The 12,178-nt window shown below is 38.7% G+C and overlaps 1 protein-coding gene across 3 annotated transcripts in view; it reads left to right on the top strand.

Moving 5' to 3' along the window:
• The first annotated feature begins 238 nt into the window (after positions 1 to 238).
• rad54l (RAD54 like) overlaps positions 239 to 12,178 on the top strand; it is a 22,584-nt gene continuing 10,644 nt past the window's right edge. Inside the window, exons 1-13 of one of the 3 annotated variants that reach the window (XM_050055721.1) lie at positions 239 to 715; positions 846 to 921; positions 2,989 to 3,099; positions 3,212 to 3,272; positions 3,366 to 3,501; positions 6,370 to 6,439; positions 6,840 to 7,128; positions 8,370 to 8,494; positions 8,578 to 8,728; positions 8,853 to 8,979; positions 10,757 to 10,831; positions 11,569 to 11,699; positions 11,843 to 11,953. In XM_050055721.1, the coding sequence (XP_049911678.1) occupies positions 660 to 715; positions 846 to 921; positions 2,989 to 3,099; positions 3,212 to 3,272; positions 3,366 to 3,501; positions 6,370 to 6,439; positions 6,840 to 7,128; positions 8,370 to 8,494; positions 8,578 to 8,728; positions 8,853 to 8,979; positions 10,757 to 10,831; positions 11,569 to 11,699; positions 11,843 to 11,953 (1,519 nt within the window). In that variant the 5' untranslated portion in view covers positions 239 to 659. Of the gene's footprint in view, positions 716 to 837; positions 922 to 2,988; positions 3,100 to 3,188; positions 3,273 to 3,365; positions 3,502 to 6,369; positions 6,440 to 6,839; positions 7,129 to 8,369; positions 8,495 to 8,577; positions 8,729 to 8,852; positions 8,980 to 10,756; positions 10,832 to 11,568; positions 11,700 to 11,842; positions 11,954 to 12,178 lie in introns of all 3 variants that reach the window. The other 2 variants (XM_050055719.1, XM_050055720.1) reach the window with 2 other exon arrangements.

Below are 12,178 nucleotides of genomic sequence, written 5' to 3'. Positions count from 1 at the left end.
ATCAAAGGGCTCCTAGAGCTAGGAGAGAAACAGGCTCAGGTTCAAAGGGCAGTTCTTAAGTACATATATGAAACAGGATTAATGTCCAGAATATGAGTATTTATTATTGATTTATTGATTTTTTTTTTTAATCTATGAAATGAACCCAGTATAAAGTCATGATGTTACACACTCCGATACAGTAGGTGGCGGCATGCACCTTTAACGTTGGTTTGTAGCCCGCCATTAAAACAGAAGAAGAAGAAGAAGAAGAAGAAGAAGAAGAAGAAGAAGAAGAAGAAGATCGATATTCGCGCGCGGTAAAGTTACCCTCCAGCAGTAACACAGCATGTTGTTTGACCTTTCAGACTTGCCGTAGTGTTGTGCAATATGTAGCCATTTAGCGCGAACTTCAACCGGAATAAAGCCAAACCGAGGGACAACTGCTGTTATATGTTGAACTAATGCTGTTATAAATCTTCTATCGGACTAACATCACCTCAGTTGACTTAACTTACTCGCTGGTAATACCCATGTGTTAAGTCAGTGGCATACAGTTAACGTTAGTGCTTTATGAAGTAATCGCAAAGAGACATGGGCGCATCTGCTGTGGAAATGAAGCAGGGAGAGCCGCTGCTTGTTTCTGCGTAACTAACGTTAGAGGTAAGTTTTAGCGTCAAATGCTAGCAACACGGACAGCTGAGGAGTCAGCCACGCCGAGAAAACAGGGAAAATGGTGAGCAAGCCGAATTATTATTTAACCCCATTATGCTACAGACTGCATTCAGGTGCTAACTACCAACTTGAACTAACGTCGTCCATTTCAATGCTAATCTTCGTATGAAATCCTGATCCCAGAGAAGGAGTCTGGCTCCCAGTCAGGTTGCTAAACGGAAGCAAGCAGGAGATTCCTGTGAAGATGATGACTGGACATGTAGAACTGTAAGTACCTTAGCAATAATACTATATATTATACTATAATATTATAATCAAAGCTGTTGCACCAAACTCTGTCCATAACTTTGGCCGTTAACGGTAGATGCTGTCTTGCCAATTGGCACATGCACAGACTTCCATGTCTTTATTAGTGTTGGGCCAGTTACTCTCAAATTGTACATATTACTTAGTTACCCTCGTTTTAAAGTAATACGTAACTTTACAATATTACTCTGTGTAGAGTAATTTGTTACTTATTACACTACTTTTGCGTTACTTTAACCAAAATGAGCTCAGAATAACTAATGTTCATTTTAAAAGGATGAGAGTCATGTTGTTTCACAGCAGGTAATCAAAACACAGAGGCTCCAGTTTATTACAGTTCATTTCAAATCCATTGCTGGATTTGCGCAGGTCTGACCCATTCATACATTCACATACAATGGTTACCACTTTGTATTGAAATCCACTACTAACATTGATAATAGCCTGATGATATAGAACAATTAGCCTAGACCGTTTAGAATAGATGAAAAGCCTTGGACACAGGGAGGGTCAGGCAGAGGATCATAGTCTGATAATTATGAAATATAGATAAATATTTGTGGACCTATGATATGAAACACAATAAACAAATGTTGAGGTTAGCACAACAAACGGAATGGTGTGTGATCAAATCACTATATCAAGTGCAGATTAATATACTGGAGGAAGATCCACCTGCTGGTTCCTGGTGTGCTGGTCAGCATCACAGAGTCATGCATAAGAATGGGACTGTGTGCTAGCGTTGCTGTTCGATTGTAGGAGATGTGAATAGAAACATATCCAACTAATACTAACATCACCCAGATGTGTTGATAACCAGAAGAGGACAGCTCCTTATCCCTGCTACTTTCTAGCGGCCCTAGGACGCAAAAGCAGAATGGGATAAGTTGTATGTATACAAATGGAAACACACTGGACATGATAACGCACACAAACACCGGCACCCTTCCATAAGGTAGCGTATAATGACTGACATGACAACACACAACAACATTAAGGGGTTATTTTTTTCTGGTGGCATATTGGTGAAAGTGGAGCTGTATGTCACATGTTACGTGACATTGTAAATGCAGTAATATTACTGGAAATCCTGTTGGAAATCCTGTTTTTCTCATACTTACTGCTTGAATATACCTCTAATCAATGGTTACTTTGTTGCTGCTAAAAAGTAATATTACTGTAACACATTACTTTCATAACGGGTTACATTAATATATCATCAGATTGATAGTGAGTAGATGCACCACACACAAAAGGGCTGAGTTGCTTCTTCTTTTAATTTAATCTTCATTTAATATGTTCCGTTTGTAATGTTTCAAATGGAGACTAAATTAAAGGAAGAAGCAATTCAGCCCTCTTGTGTGCCATGCATCTACTTATTTACACCAGTGTGCATGAAATTTGTTTACAATTGCTCAACCCATTTTTGGTTTCTGAGTATTAATATAAAAGTGGCCTTAAAGACAAATGTTAAGAAATGTATAATTCCAAAACAGATTGACGAATCAAAATTTCCTTGATACTTTTAGATTAGCCATGTCTTTAGATGATCCTGCCAAAGTTTCAGGAGGAAAGGCCCAATGGTCTGGGGCGAGTTCACAAAAATATGATGTACAGAAAATTGAGAAAATGTTGCAAAATGTAACACTTTTAGACCAGAAGACCAATGGAGCAAAGATGCAGATGAATTGAGACAAGTAAATGGTGAAAGAATTTTGATTTTAAACTTGTTTTCAAGATTTTTGTAAAAATGTAAACTTACTGTAACAGTGCCACATCTAGGTCAATGAGGGTCATTTTTTGTGGTAGTGGTGGGTGGAATTTGCAATCCACCTTTCAATTTTCGTGTGTTTTCGTCTTATGGTTTTTGCTGCACGAACAGTTTAAGAGGAGAAAAATAAGAAGAAATAGGAAAAGAATAATGAGAATAAAAACAATGAGGTGTCACTGCTTGGACCCCTAATGAGAATGGTCATTGGTGAGCATTGGTGCAGTTGGTATTGAAATGTATGCATTGCTTTTTCACAGGAGAAAAGAAGAAAAAGTGATAATGAGAAGAGAGACAGCCACATCTCTCCCTTCAGAAAGCCTCTGACACAGCTGAACAACTGGCCTGCATGTATGGATGGTGACAAACATGTAAATGTTGTTTTTTACTGTTAATCGTAATCTTTGCATACAGTTTGTGTATGATTACAGTAATGGTTGCAATTTGATGCCATCACCAGGCTCACTTGTCTCCTTTCTACAGGAGGCCTTTATTCGAAGTATCCTCTCCAAGCCATTTAAAGTTCCTATTCCAAATTACACGGGTAAGACTTTTCTAGTCACTATGGCTTCTCTTTCATGTCTAGTACAATAGATACAGGCTGACTTTAACTTCTTTCTTAATGAATTACCCACAGGCCCGCTGGGAATCAGGGCACTTGGTCTAAAGCGTGCAGGAGTAAGGAAAGCACTTCACGACCCCCTCGCAGAAGATGCTTTGGTTCTTTATGAGCCCCCAGCTCTGAGCGCTCATGACCTGATCAAAGCTGACAAGTAGGTTCAAAACACATTGAACCCTTCCTTCATTAAAAAGCGTTAACTTGATCTCAATCTGTACGAGCCAAGTTTGTGCATTAGGTACTGCAATTAGGAGCAGGTAAATACTGGTACTTTAAAGTCCAGCTCTCCCCAAACAGTGCTCACCTTCTGCAGGTGAGGAGACAGTTTGTATTTTGAATCCTCACTTCCTGCGTGGAGATTCCCACAAGTTAGTATACAGAAACTGCTGTAAAATTTGAAAATGTTTTGTTAATTAATAGCATTAGTGAGTGCAGTCTTCTTAAAGAGTAACTACGCTAATTTCAAAATTCATGCATGTCATTACTCTGGTCTAAGACAGTCCAAAAATATTTGTAAACACGAACAACTCCCTCCCACATCCTAAAACTAGAGTGCTAAAACTCAAATGTGTGATGTCATAAGGTATGAAGTCTGGAGCTGCTCCATAGTCAGTGAATGATGAAAAATGTTCTGAGTACATGGATACATTTTCTGTTTCAGAGCTGAGGACACTACAACGGAATAAAGCTCATTTGGGTATAAAAAAGAAAACGCTCATTTTGTGGCTCCACAAAATCGGGCTCCCATTAATCATCTATGGAGCAGCTCCAGACTTAATATAACAGGGGTGTTCAAACTTTTTTGAACGGGGCGAAATAAGATAATGTGAAAATACCTGGGGACCAGCAGCTTCCTGTGTCTTATGAGTTATTTTAAAAAATCATTACAAATCAGACAAATGCAACAGTTTGATGAGCCAGATACTTGTGCGAAACAAGTATCTGGTATGGATAATGTACTTTTAACGAGCACGAGTATCTCCCAAATAAAATGTGTCAATATCCGTGCTCCTAATGAACCACCAAAGTAAAACATCAAAATGCGTATTTGGTAGCTGTTGTGTCATGTCTAATGTAGACCAGGCAGCCAGCCCCACACACACACACACACACACACACACACACACACACACAGCGGCTCCTCCTGTTACACACATAACTGCTGCAGCTCTGTTTTCACCCGGCCGTCATACACATCCCCACACACATACAGTCTTGCCATCATCACAGGCAGCCATTGAGTAACAGTGATGACTCTTACTGCTTTAATCTACATCGCTTATGGTTAAGTTTTCCTCTATCGGCTCACTCCTGCCTCTTCTTGTTGAAAATATCCAAAGTCAGCTAAGTTAGTTGGAAAACTTGGCTCGTAGAAGACGCGATGCAGTAGCAGCTCGCATTGCTCACTGCTTCCTGTTTTTTCCCTCCTTCGGCCGCAACCTTAGTTCAAAATTCAGCCAGCAGTGTGCTTTTGAGAAGAATACAGTCACAAGGCTGAATGCATGTCTATGTTTGGTCATCTACACAAGCTGTGTCTGTATAATCACCCAGCTTCACACCATCAGTTAAAGAATTAAAATAACACTGGAGTAAAGATCTAATTACCTGACCCTACACAAACACACAAACAAACACACACACATTTGCTTAACATACAGCATTGGACCTATTATTTTTATTGTCATTTTTATTTTTTTAATATGGCTGGCCTGACGCTTTTTTCTTTGGCTCATAAATAATTGTAATAATAATAATAATAATAATGGTGTAATAAATATTACAAATTGTGGTGTTATTTTCTACAGCCTTTAAATATTAGGACTTATTGAGCTGTTACATAGCCCACATGTTTGACTGCACCCTCTCCCTCTCTCTCTTCATCTCTCTCTCTCTCTCTCTCTCACACACAGGCACACACATTCACACACACCTAATAATTAATAAACATTGTATTTTATAGTGTAGAAAAACATCACACAAGCAAGAAAAGGTTATGTAAGAGCTCTAGTTTGTACTTTTACTTTGTACTTACTGCATGCCTGTGTCGAAGTTTATTCATTCAAGTTTATGTTTGTGTTTTATTCTTAAAATAGCTATCTTACTCAAAAACATTGATCTGAAGCTATTAAACAATAACAACTTTGATTAAAAACAGACGTTAAAAATACCTCCAGTATCTTGTGATTAAGAATGTTTTGAAGCTCAGTGCCGAGGCTGTTTTGTTAATAGCTTCCAATTGATAAAATAAAGCAACTTTAAGCAACAAGTAGGCTTAAAACACAAACGGCCGGTTTAAACCACACCCACTTTCAGTTCAGGCCCCACCCCCACCGAGTATTGATATGGATACAGATAATTTAGTTGGGTGAACAGACATAGATACAGAAAATGGTGTACGTTTGATCTTACAGTTAAAAAGTATTCAACTTTTCACCACTCCTGAAAACAGCGGCCCTTGCTGTGGACTTTCAGTTTCTTTGCTGTGGCCATGTCTGCTACCTAGCAATGTGTTTATTAAAACACATTAGTTTGCCTGCGTAGTTCCTGCTTGGTGCATGTCTATAAACTGTATGCTAGTCCTGCCATTGTGAGGTGAACAGACAAAATGCAGAGTGATCTTCTGTATTAACCAATATTGTGTGGTGGGTCACATATAATAGATTTTGAACAACAAGCTGCAGGCCACAATTGGCCCCTGGGCTGGACTTTGGACATGCCTGCCCTATGACTTCATAAGTTTGAGACTTACTTCTCTGGTTTTAGGCTTTGAGAGAGAGTAGCTCATGTTTACAAATACCAGTTGAATTTTCCTTTGCCATGGAAATAACATATTGGAATTCTTAATTTAGTTCCCCTTTTAATCATTCATTCTGATTAGACATATTGATTTGTAGACATAAACTGTGCCTTCCACAGCTTTGAGAAAGTACTCAATTGCCTTTACTGGCATTGCTATATCACTGCTGGTGCTGGGAGTTCTTGTCATAAAAATAAATGTGTGACTGTTCTTTGTCCTTTCTAGAGACAAACTACCAGTCCATGTTGTCGTGGATCCAGTTTTAGGAAAAGTGCTCAGACCCCATCAGAGAGAGGTAAATCCAAGATTCCTTTTTTATATACTTTACTGACTGAAATAAAAAATAAAATAATAATAAAAATTGCATTTATCATAACAATAATGTTAATAGTAGAGATGTAGAATCTTACATTAATGAAGCGGTCTTACATTGTTTGTTGTCAGAAACTTAAATATGAATTGAGAATTTTATTCATGACCTTGGAAACAGTAGATTGACAAAACTAACCTAAGTAAAGGTCCACTGACTAGCTTTTTCTGGAGCTTTCATTCACTTCTCCCAGTTCTCATCTGTGAGATCTGCGGTAGACCATGAGATGCAACTGAAAGCTCCAGGTAGTTTGATTTTTTATTTTATTTTATTTTTTTACCTTTTTTTTTTTTTAAATAAAAATGAATGTGTGTAATTTCTTAAGGGGGTGAAGTTCCTGTGGGAGTGTGTGACAGGAAGACGCATCTCAGAATCCTACGGCTGCATCATGGCTGATGAGATGGGCCTGGGGAAGACTTTGCAGTGTATCACCCTCATGTGGACCCTGCTGCGCCAAAGCCCTGATGCTAAGCCAGAGATAGACAAGGCCATTGTGGTTTCACCCTCCAGTCTGGTTCGCAATTGGTACAACGAAGTAGGAAAGTGGCTGGGAGCACGCGTTACACCAGTGGCCATAGACGGAGGTTCAAAGAATGAGATCGACAGACAATTAGGTAGTTTATGGAAATCTGGTCGTTTGATACCTTGTCACTGACCAAAGTGTTGGTGGAGAGTGAACTTTAAACTCATTATTTATATATATATATATATATATATATATATATATATATATATATATATATAAGTACACACATATAAATCATATATATATATCTACTTAAATANNNNTATATATATATATATATATATATATATATATATATATATATATATATATATATTAGTACACACATTTAAATCATATTTAGATTCCTACGTTAATATACACTACAATTTAATATTCAAGCAGCTAATTAGTTTTCAGGCACATAAAGAGTGTGTATGTGAGAATTATTAACGTGGTATGCGCTTTACTTCACGATCTGTCCACATTAGCAGTGTACTCCAAGTAGTCTCCCCACCTTGCCACATATTTCTCAGTCCTGTCCTTAGATAGATCTATTGATTTTATCTGAAAATCTTTATTATACAAGCAAATTCTTCACAATCTGTGACCACAAAGTTGTCTGACCTTCCTTGATCTTGAACGAAAAATGCTTGCAGTCAGTGGTGTTCCTGTCAGTGGACTCTGTGAAAATAGTCTAAATGTCAGTCTTAAAAATCAGTAGGAGTCATCATAGATAGTATGTCTAGACCATGCTCTTTTATTTTACAGAGACCCAACAATTTTAAAGCATTTCCAACAAGAGCAAGCACTTTTATATTATTGTTATTTTTTTAATTAAATTATTTTTCCTCTAATGTGCAACACTGACAGAGAAACAGACCGAAACCTCAAGCAGAACCAAGACACTGAAATCTACCCACCTTTATTTTTAAAGCTGGATAGATTTGAATGTCATAGAATGACCGTATAAGTGTTCACATCGATGCAAAATTATATCTCCAGAAACATGTCTTGAACAGTCTGAAACAAAAACCTGACTCCACTTTGTTACTGTTGGCCTTCTAGTTGCCCAAGTTTTTTTCTGCAATTTACAGTCATTGTAACTCTAATGGTAACATTGCTGCATGTCATTTACATCTGGCAAGTTATCCAATAGAATCATAAAGAAATACACCGCCAAACATTAAGTTGTGGCCAGACGCGCAGGCTACTTGGACAATATTTGGTTTAGTAGTGTTGATTTTGTTTTCAGGTGAACTTTCCTTCAATGAAAAATTTATCTTTTTGGAAACATTGGAGTTGATCAGTTGTCTGCTTATTAATTTGTCTGTTTTCTGTGATTTCTAGTGAACTTCATCTCTCAGCATGGTTTGAGAGTACCGACGCCGATCCTGATCATTTCATATGAGACATTTCGACTGCATGCTGAGGTTCTGCATAAGGGCAAAGTTGGACTGGTCATCTGTGATGAGGTATTTCATCTTATCCATTATACTTCAGAGTTGTCCAGGACTGTTTATCCAATGATTTAACAATATAGTTGTTTGTGGTGTAGGGTCATCGGCTGAAGAACTCTGACAACCAGACATACCAGGCCCTAAATGCCATGAGTGCCCAGAGGAGAGTGCTGATATCAGGCACTCCCATCCAGAATGACCTGCTGGAGTACTTCAGCTTGGTCCACTTTGTTAATGCTGGAATCCTTGGTAAGTAACTCCACACACACACACACACACACACACACACACACACACACACACACATCTGGGTTATTTCTGCTGTTTGTCCTGACCCCTGTTTATTTATTTATTTTTTTCACCTCGATGGCAGGTACAGCTCAGGAGTTTAAAAGGCGATTTGAGCTTCCCATCCTCAAGGGTCGAGATGCAGATGCCAGTGACAAAGACAGACAGATTGGAGAGGAGAAACTCAAGGAGCTTATCAGCATTGTCAACAGGTGACCAATAATTACACTTAACAGAGGCGAAAACACAAAAAGAAACAAGTGAAGATGCTGGATGTGGAGGTCCTGAGCTGATGCGGTTACTGTGGTCTGCAGTTGTGAGGCCAGTTGGATCTACTGTCAAAGTCATAGAAACGACATTAGAGACGTGACGTCTTATGATACTGAAATAAACATTCATTGTGTTGTTTGATCAAACTGCACATTGTAGAGTGTCCTTTTATTGTGACCAGTCCAAGGCACACCTGTGCACTAATGATGCTGTTAATCAGCATCTTGAGATGCCACACCTGTCAGGTGAATGGAATATCTGGGAAAAGAAGCAATAACATGGATTTTTAACAATTTTGTGACCAAAATTTAACAGAAATACATCTGTTGAGTGCATGAAAGTCTTGGATCTTTAACTTAAATTTGTGAAAAATGGGAGCAAAAACAAAAGTGTTGGGATAAAATAACTTAAACCAAAGAATTTGCCTTAGTGTTTGGTGCATACACTAAACATACTAAGAGGAAATGAAAATAAAGGCAAAGTACTGTAAAATTCAAGAACATGAATATAGAATGTAAACAGTATAATAATAACATAGAAAAAATGCTATAACAAATATGTAAAATGTACTGTTTTAGGGTGAAATTCTAGAATGAATATTATGCAGCCTTCCTCTAGATAATTTTTGTAAACTCTTCCATCAGTCAATTAAGCAATATCACACGAGAGGGAGTGATGTTGTACTGTGATATCGGCCTGCGGCCTCGTGCCTACGACCGAATCACAGCCGTGACGATATCACAGTACAACATCACGAGCTCGAGTGTGATATTGCTTTTATACAACAGTTCAACAGTTAAATAAGCAAGGCTGATTAAGAAATGTTGAAAAATGAGGACAAAATAGATAATTTAAGCATTTTATTTGTCTTCCGCCAACAAAAATAGTTCCCTCAGGACTCCGCTGTCACCGTTGCTATGTAACGCAGACATGGTGCGCCAGGCACTTACTCTTTATACACATTTATCTGCACATTTCCATTAATTGTGCAGCCGGTGAAATAAGTCTGTGGTGACTGCATGGTGGACTGTCGCTTCACAGGCACAGCCGACTCTGCCTTCTGATCTGACAGTATGTTGCTTTTCTCCAAGTCATTGAGCTCCGCTTATGAAACACTGACAAACCTGGATGTGTGCTCAGATGGATTCAGCTTCTCCTCTCCCTCATCTTCCTCTGATGACCATTCATAGTTCAATTCAAAACTTATTTTAGGAAATAAATCCATATTTTTGGCTGTTTGACAGTGGATGAATTAATTATCCTACAACGCAACTGCTGACCTAACTGACACTAACCGTCAGTTTTGATTTGATTGTTGATTGCAATCAGCTGTGAGGCGGAGTGATACATACACAGTGAAATAATCATGATGTTGTACTCCAATATCATCACGGTTTTACTGTCTCTCGACCAATCAGATTGCAGGGCCGGAACTAACTGTTGTATAATGTGATATAAATAACATTAGTTAAAAATAATTAAAGAGAAAAAATAAAAGAGGAGATAGAAGAAAAATCATAAAACACTGCATACAGTTGGTCATGTATTCAGAAATGATGCTGACAGCATTGTGCATACATATCTCATATTTTGTGTTTTGCACCATATTTGTTGCTTAACCTACTTTGTCTTCAGACAACACTGAGTGTAAAATGTTTAAATTGTATTTAACTGTCTCTTAAGTTAAATTCCGCAATATTCTCCATTTTGTGTCAACAGGTGCTTGATAAGGAGAACGTCTGATATCTTGTCTAAATATCTTCCTGTGAAAATCGAGCAGGTTGTGTGTTGCAGGTAGGTTGACTTATTTGGTTTCTAGTAGGGCTGTGTATTGGTACTCGATACCTTTTAAGATGTACTGAGTAAAATAACCCACTACCAAGTAGTATGGAAACATCTCCAGTCAAACGATACATAGTTTCATTGTTTTTGCGCCTGCAGTTTAATCTTGGATTGTCCCAACTCCCCGACAGATCAGCAAACTTTCTGTTGCTGCTGATGGAGCCACTCTCTCCCTTGCAATCAGTCAGTTGAAAATCTTCCCCGTTAGCACAGCTAACACAGCAGCAGCAGCTAACGTTCAATGCAGAGCCGTTAAACTGTCCCAACAAAATCCTGTTCCCGACATCAAAATATATTGACTCTGTCGTTAAATCTGTTAATAACTGTTAGGTAACATTAACCGTTTGATGTTAACAGTTAGGCCTGTCATTGTATGTGTGCGGACTCCAACCAACTGTGCCTTGGCGGCGCAGAGCTTTACACTCATACAGCAGCAGCAACAAACCACACAGTTTGTGGTGTGGTGAAGATGAGCACGGTGTATTTGACAGATTTGGCAGTTCAGCATGCAGAGATGCTACCAAAATGTTATAAAGTACGGCTATACTATACGCCACTCCATTAGCATTATGGGTATAGAATGAAGTACTCTTCTAGTTTTGGTATCACTTTAAGGGGACTGGTATTGGTACTGGTATCAAAATAGTTTAATATTCAAGATATGTTTGTCTCGGACTGTTTCCCTGCAGGTTGACTCCTCTACAGTCAGAGCTCTATAAGCGCTTCCTAAGGCAGGCCAAACCCATTGAGACATTACAAGAGGGCAAAATAAGTGTCTCCTCCCTGTCTTCCATCACATCACTCAAGAAACTGTGCAATCGTAAGTGCTGAAACCAAATATAACAGGGAAACTTATGTTGAGGATTTTAAACTAGTTGTCTTTTAAGGCATCGGCTTTATATATGCTTATTTAGAATCATCTGCTGCTTGGTATGAATAACTAACCACTGCTCTGTGTCCCAGACCCAGCTCTCATCTATGACAAGTGTGTAGAAGGTGAGGAGGGCTTTGAGGGGGCGCTGGATCTGTTTCCACCTGGCTACTGCACTAAAGCTGTGGAACCTCAGCTCTCTGGTGAGAACATGTCAAAGCACACCTCTGATGGTGTTAAAAAAGTAATACAGATATACAGCATGATGGCTCCTGCTGATTTGCTTTCTGCATCATCTGAACATCTTAAGATGGGCCACCTCATTAATAGTCTCGCCACCAGACAATCAGAGATCTCCGCCTTCTGATAGTCTGGGGACACTCCTTTCTAAAGTGTGTTTAACACACCGGCGAAAACGGCCGGCAACA

This window comes from Epinephelus moara, chromosome 10 (genome assembly GCF_006386435.1).
Source record: "Epinephelus moara isolate mb chromosome 10, YSFRI_EMoa_1.0, whole genome shotgun sequence".
In the NCBI taxonomy this organism is placed as follows: Eukaryota; Metazoa; Chordata; class Actinopteri; order Perciformes; family Serranidae; genus Epinephelus; species Epinephelus moara.
This window is presented reverse-complemented; position numbering and strand designations above follow the sequence as displayed.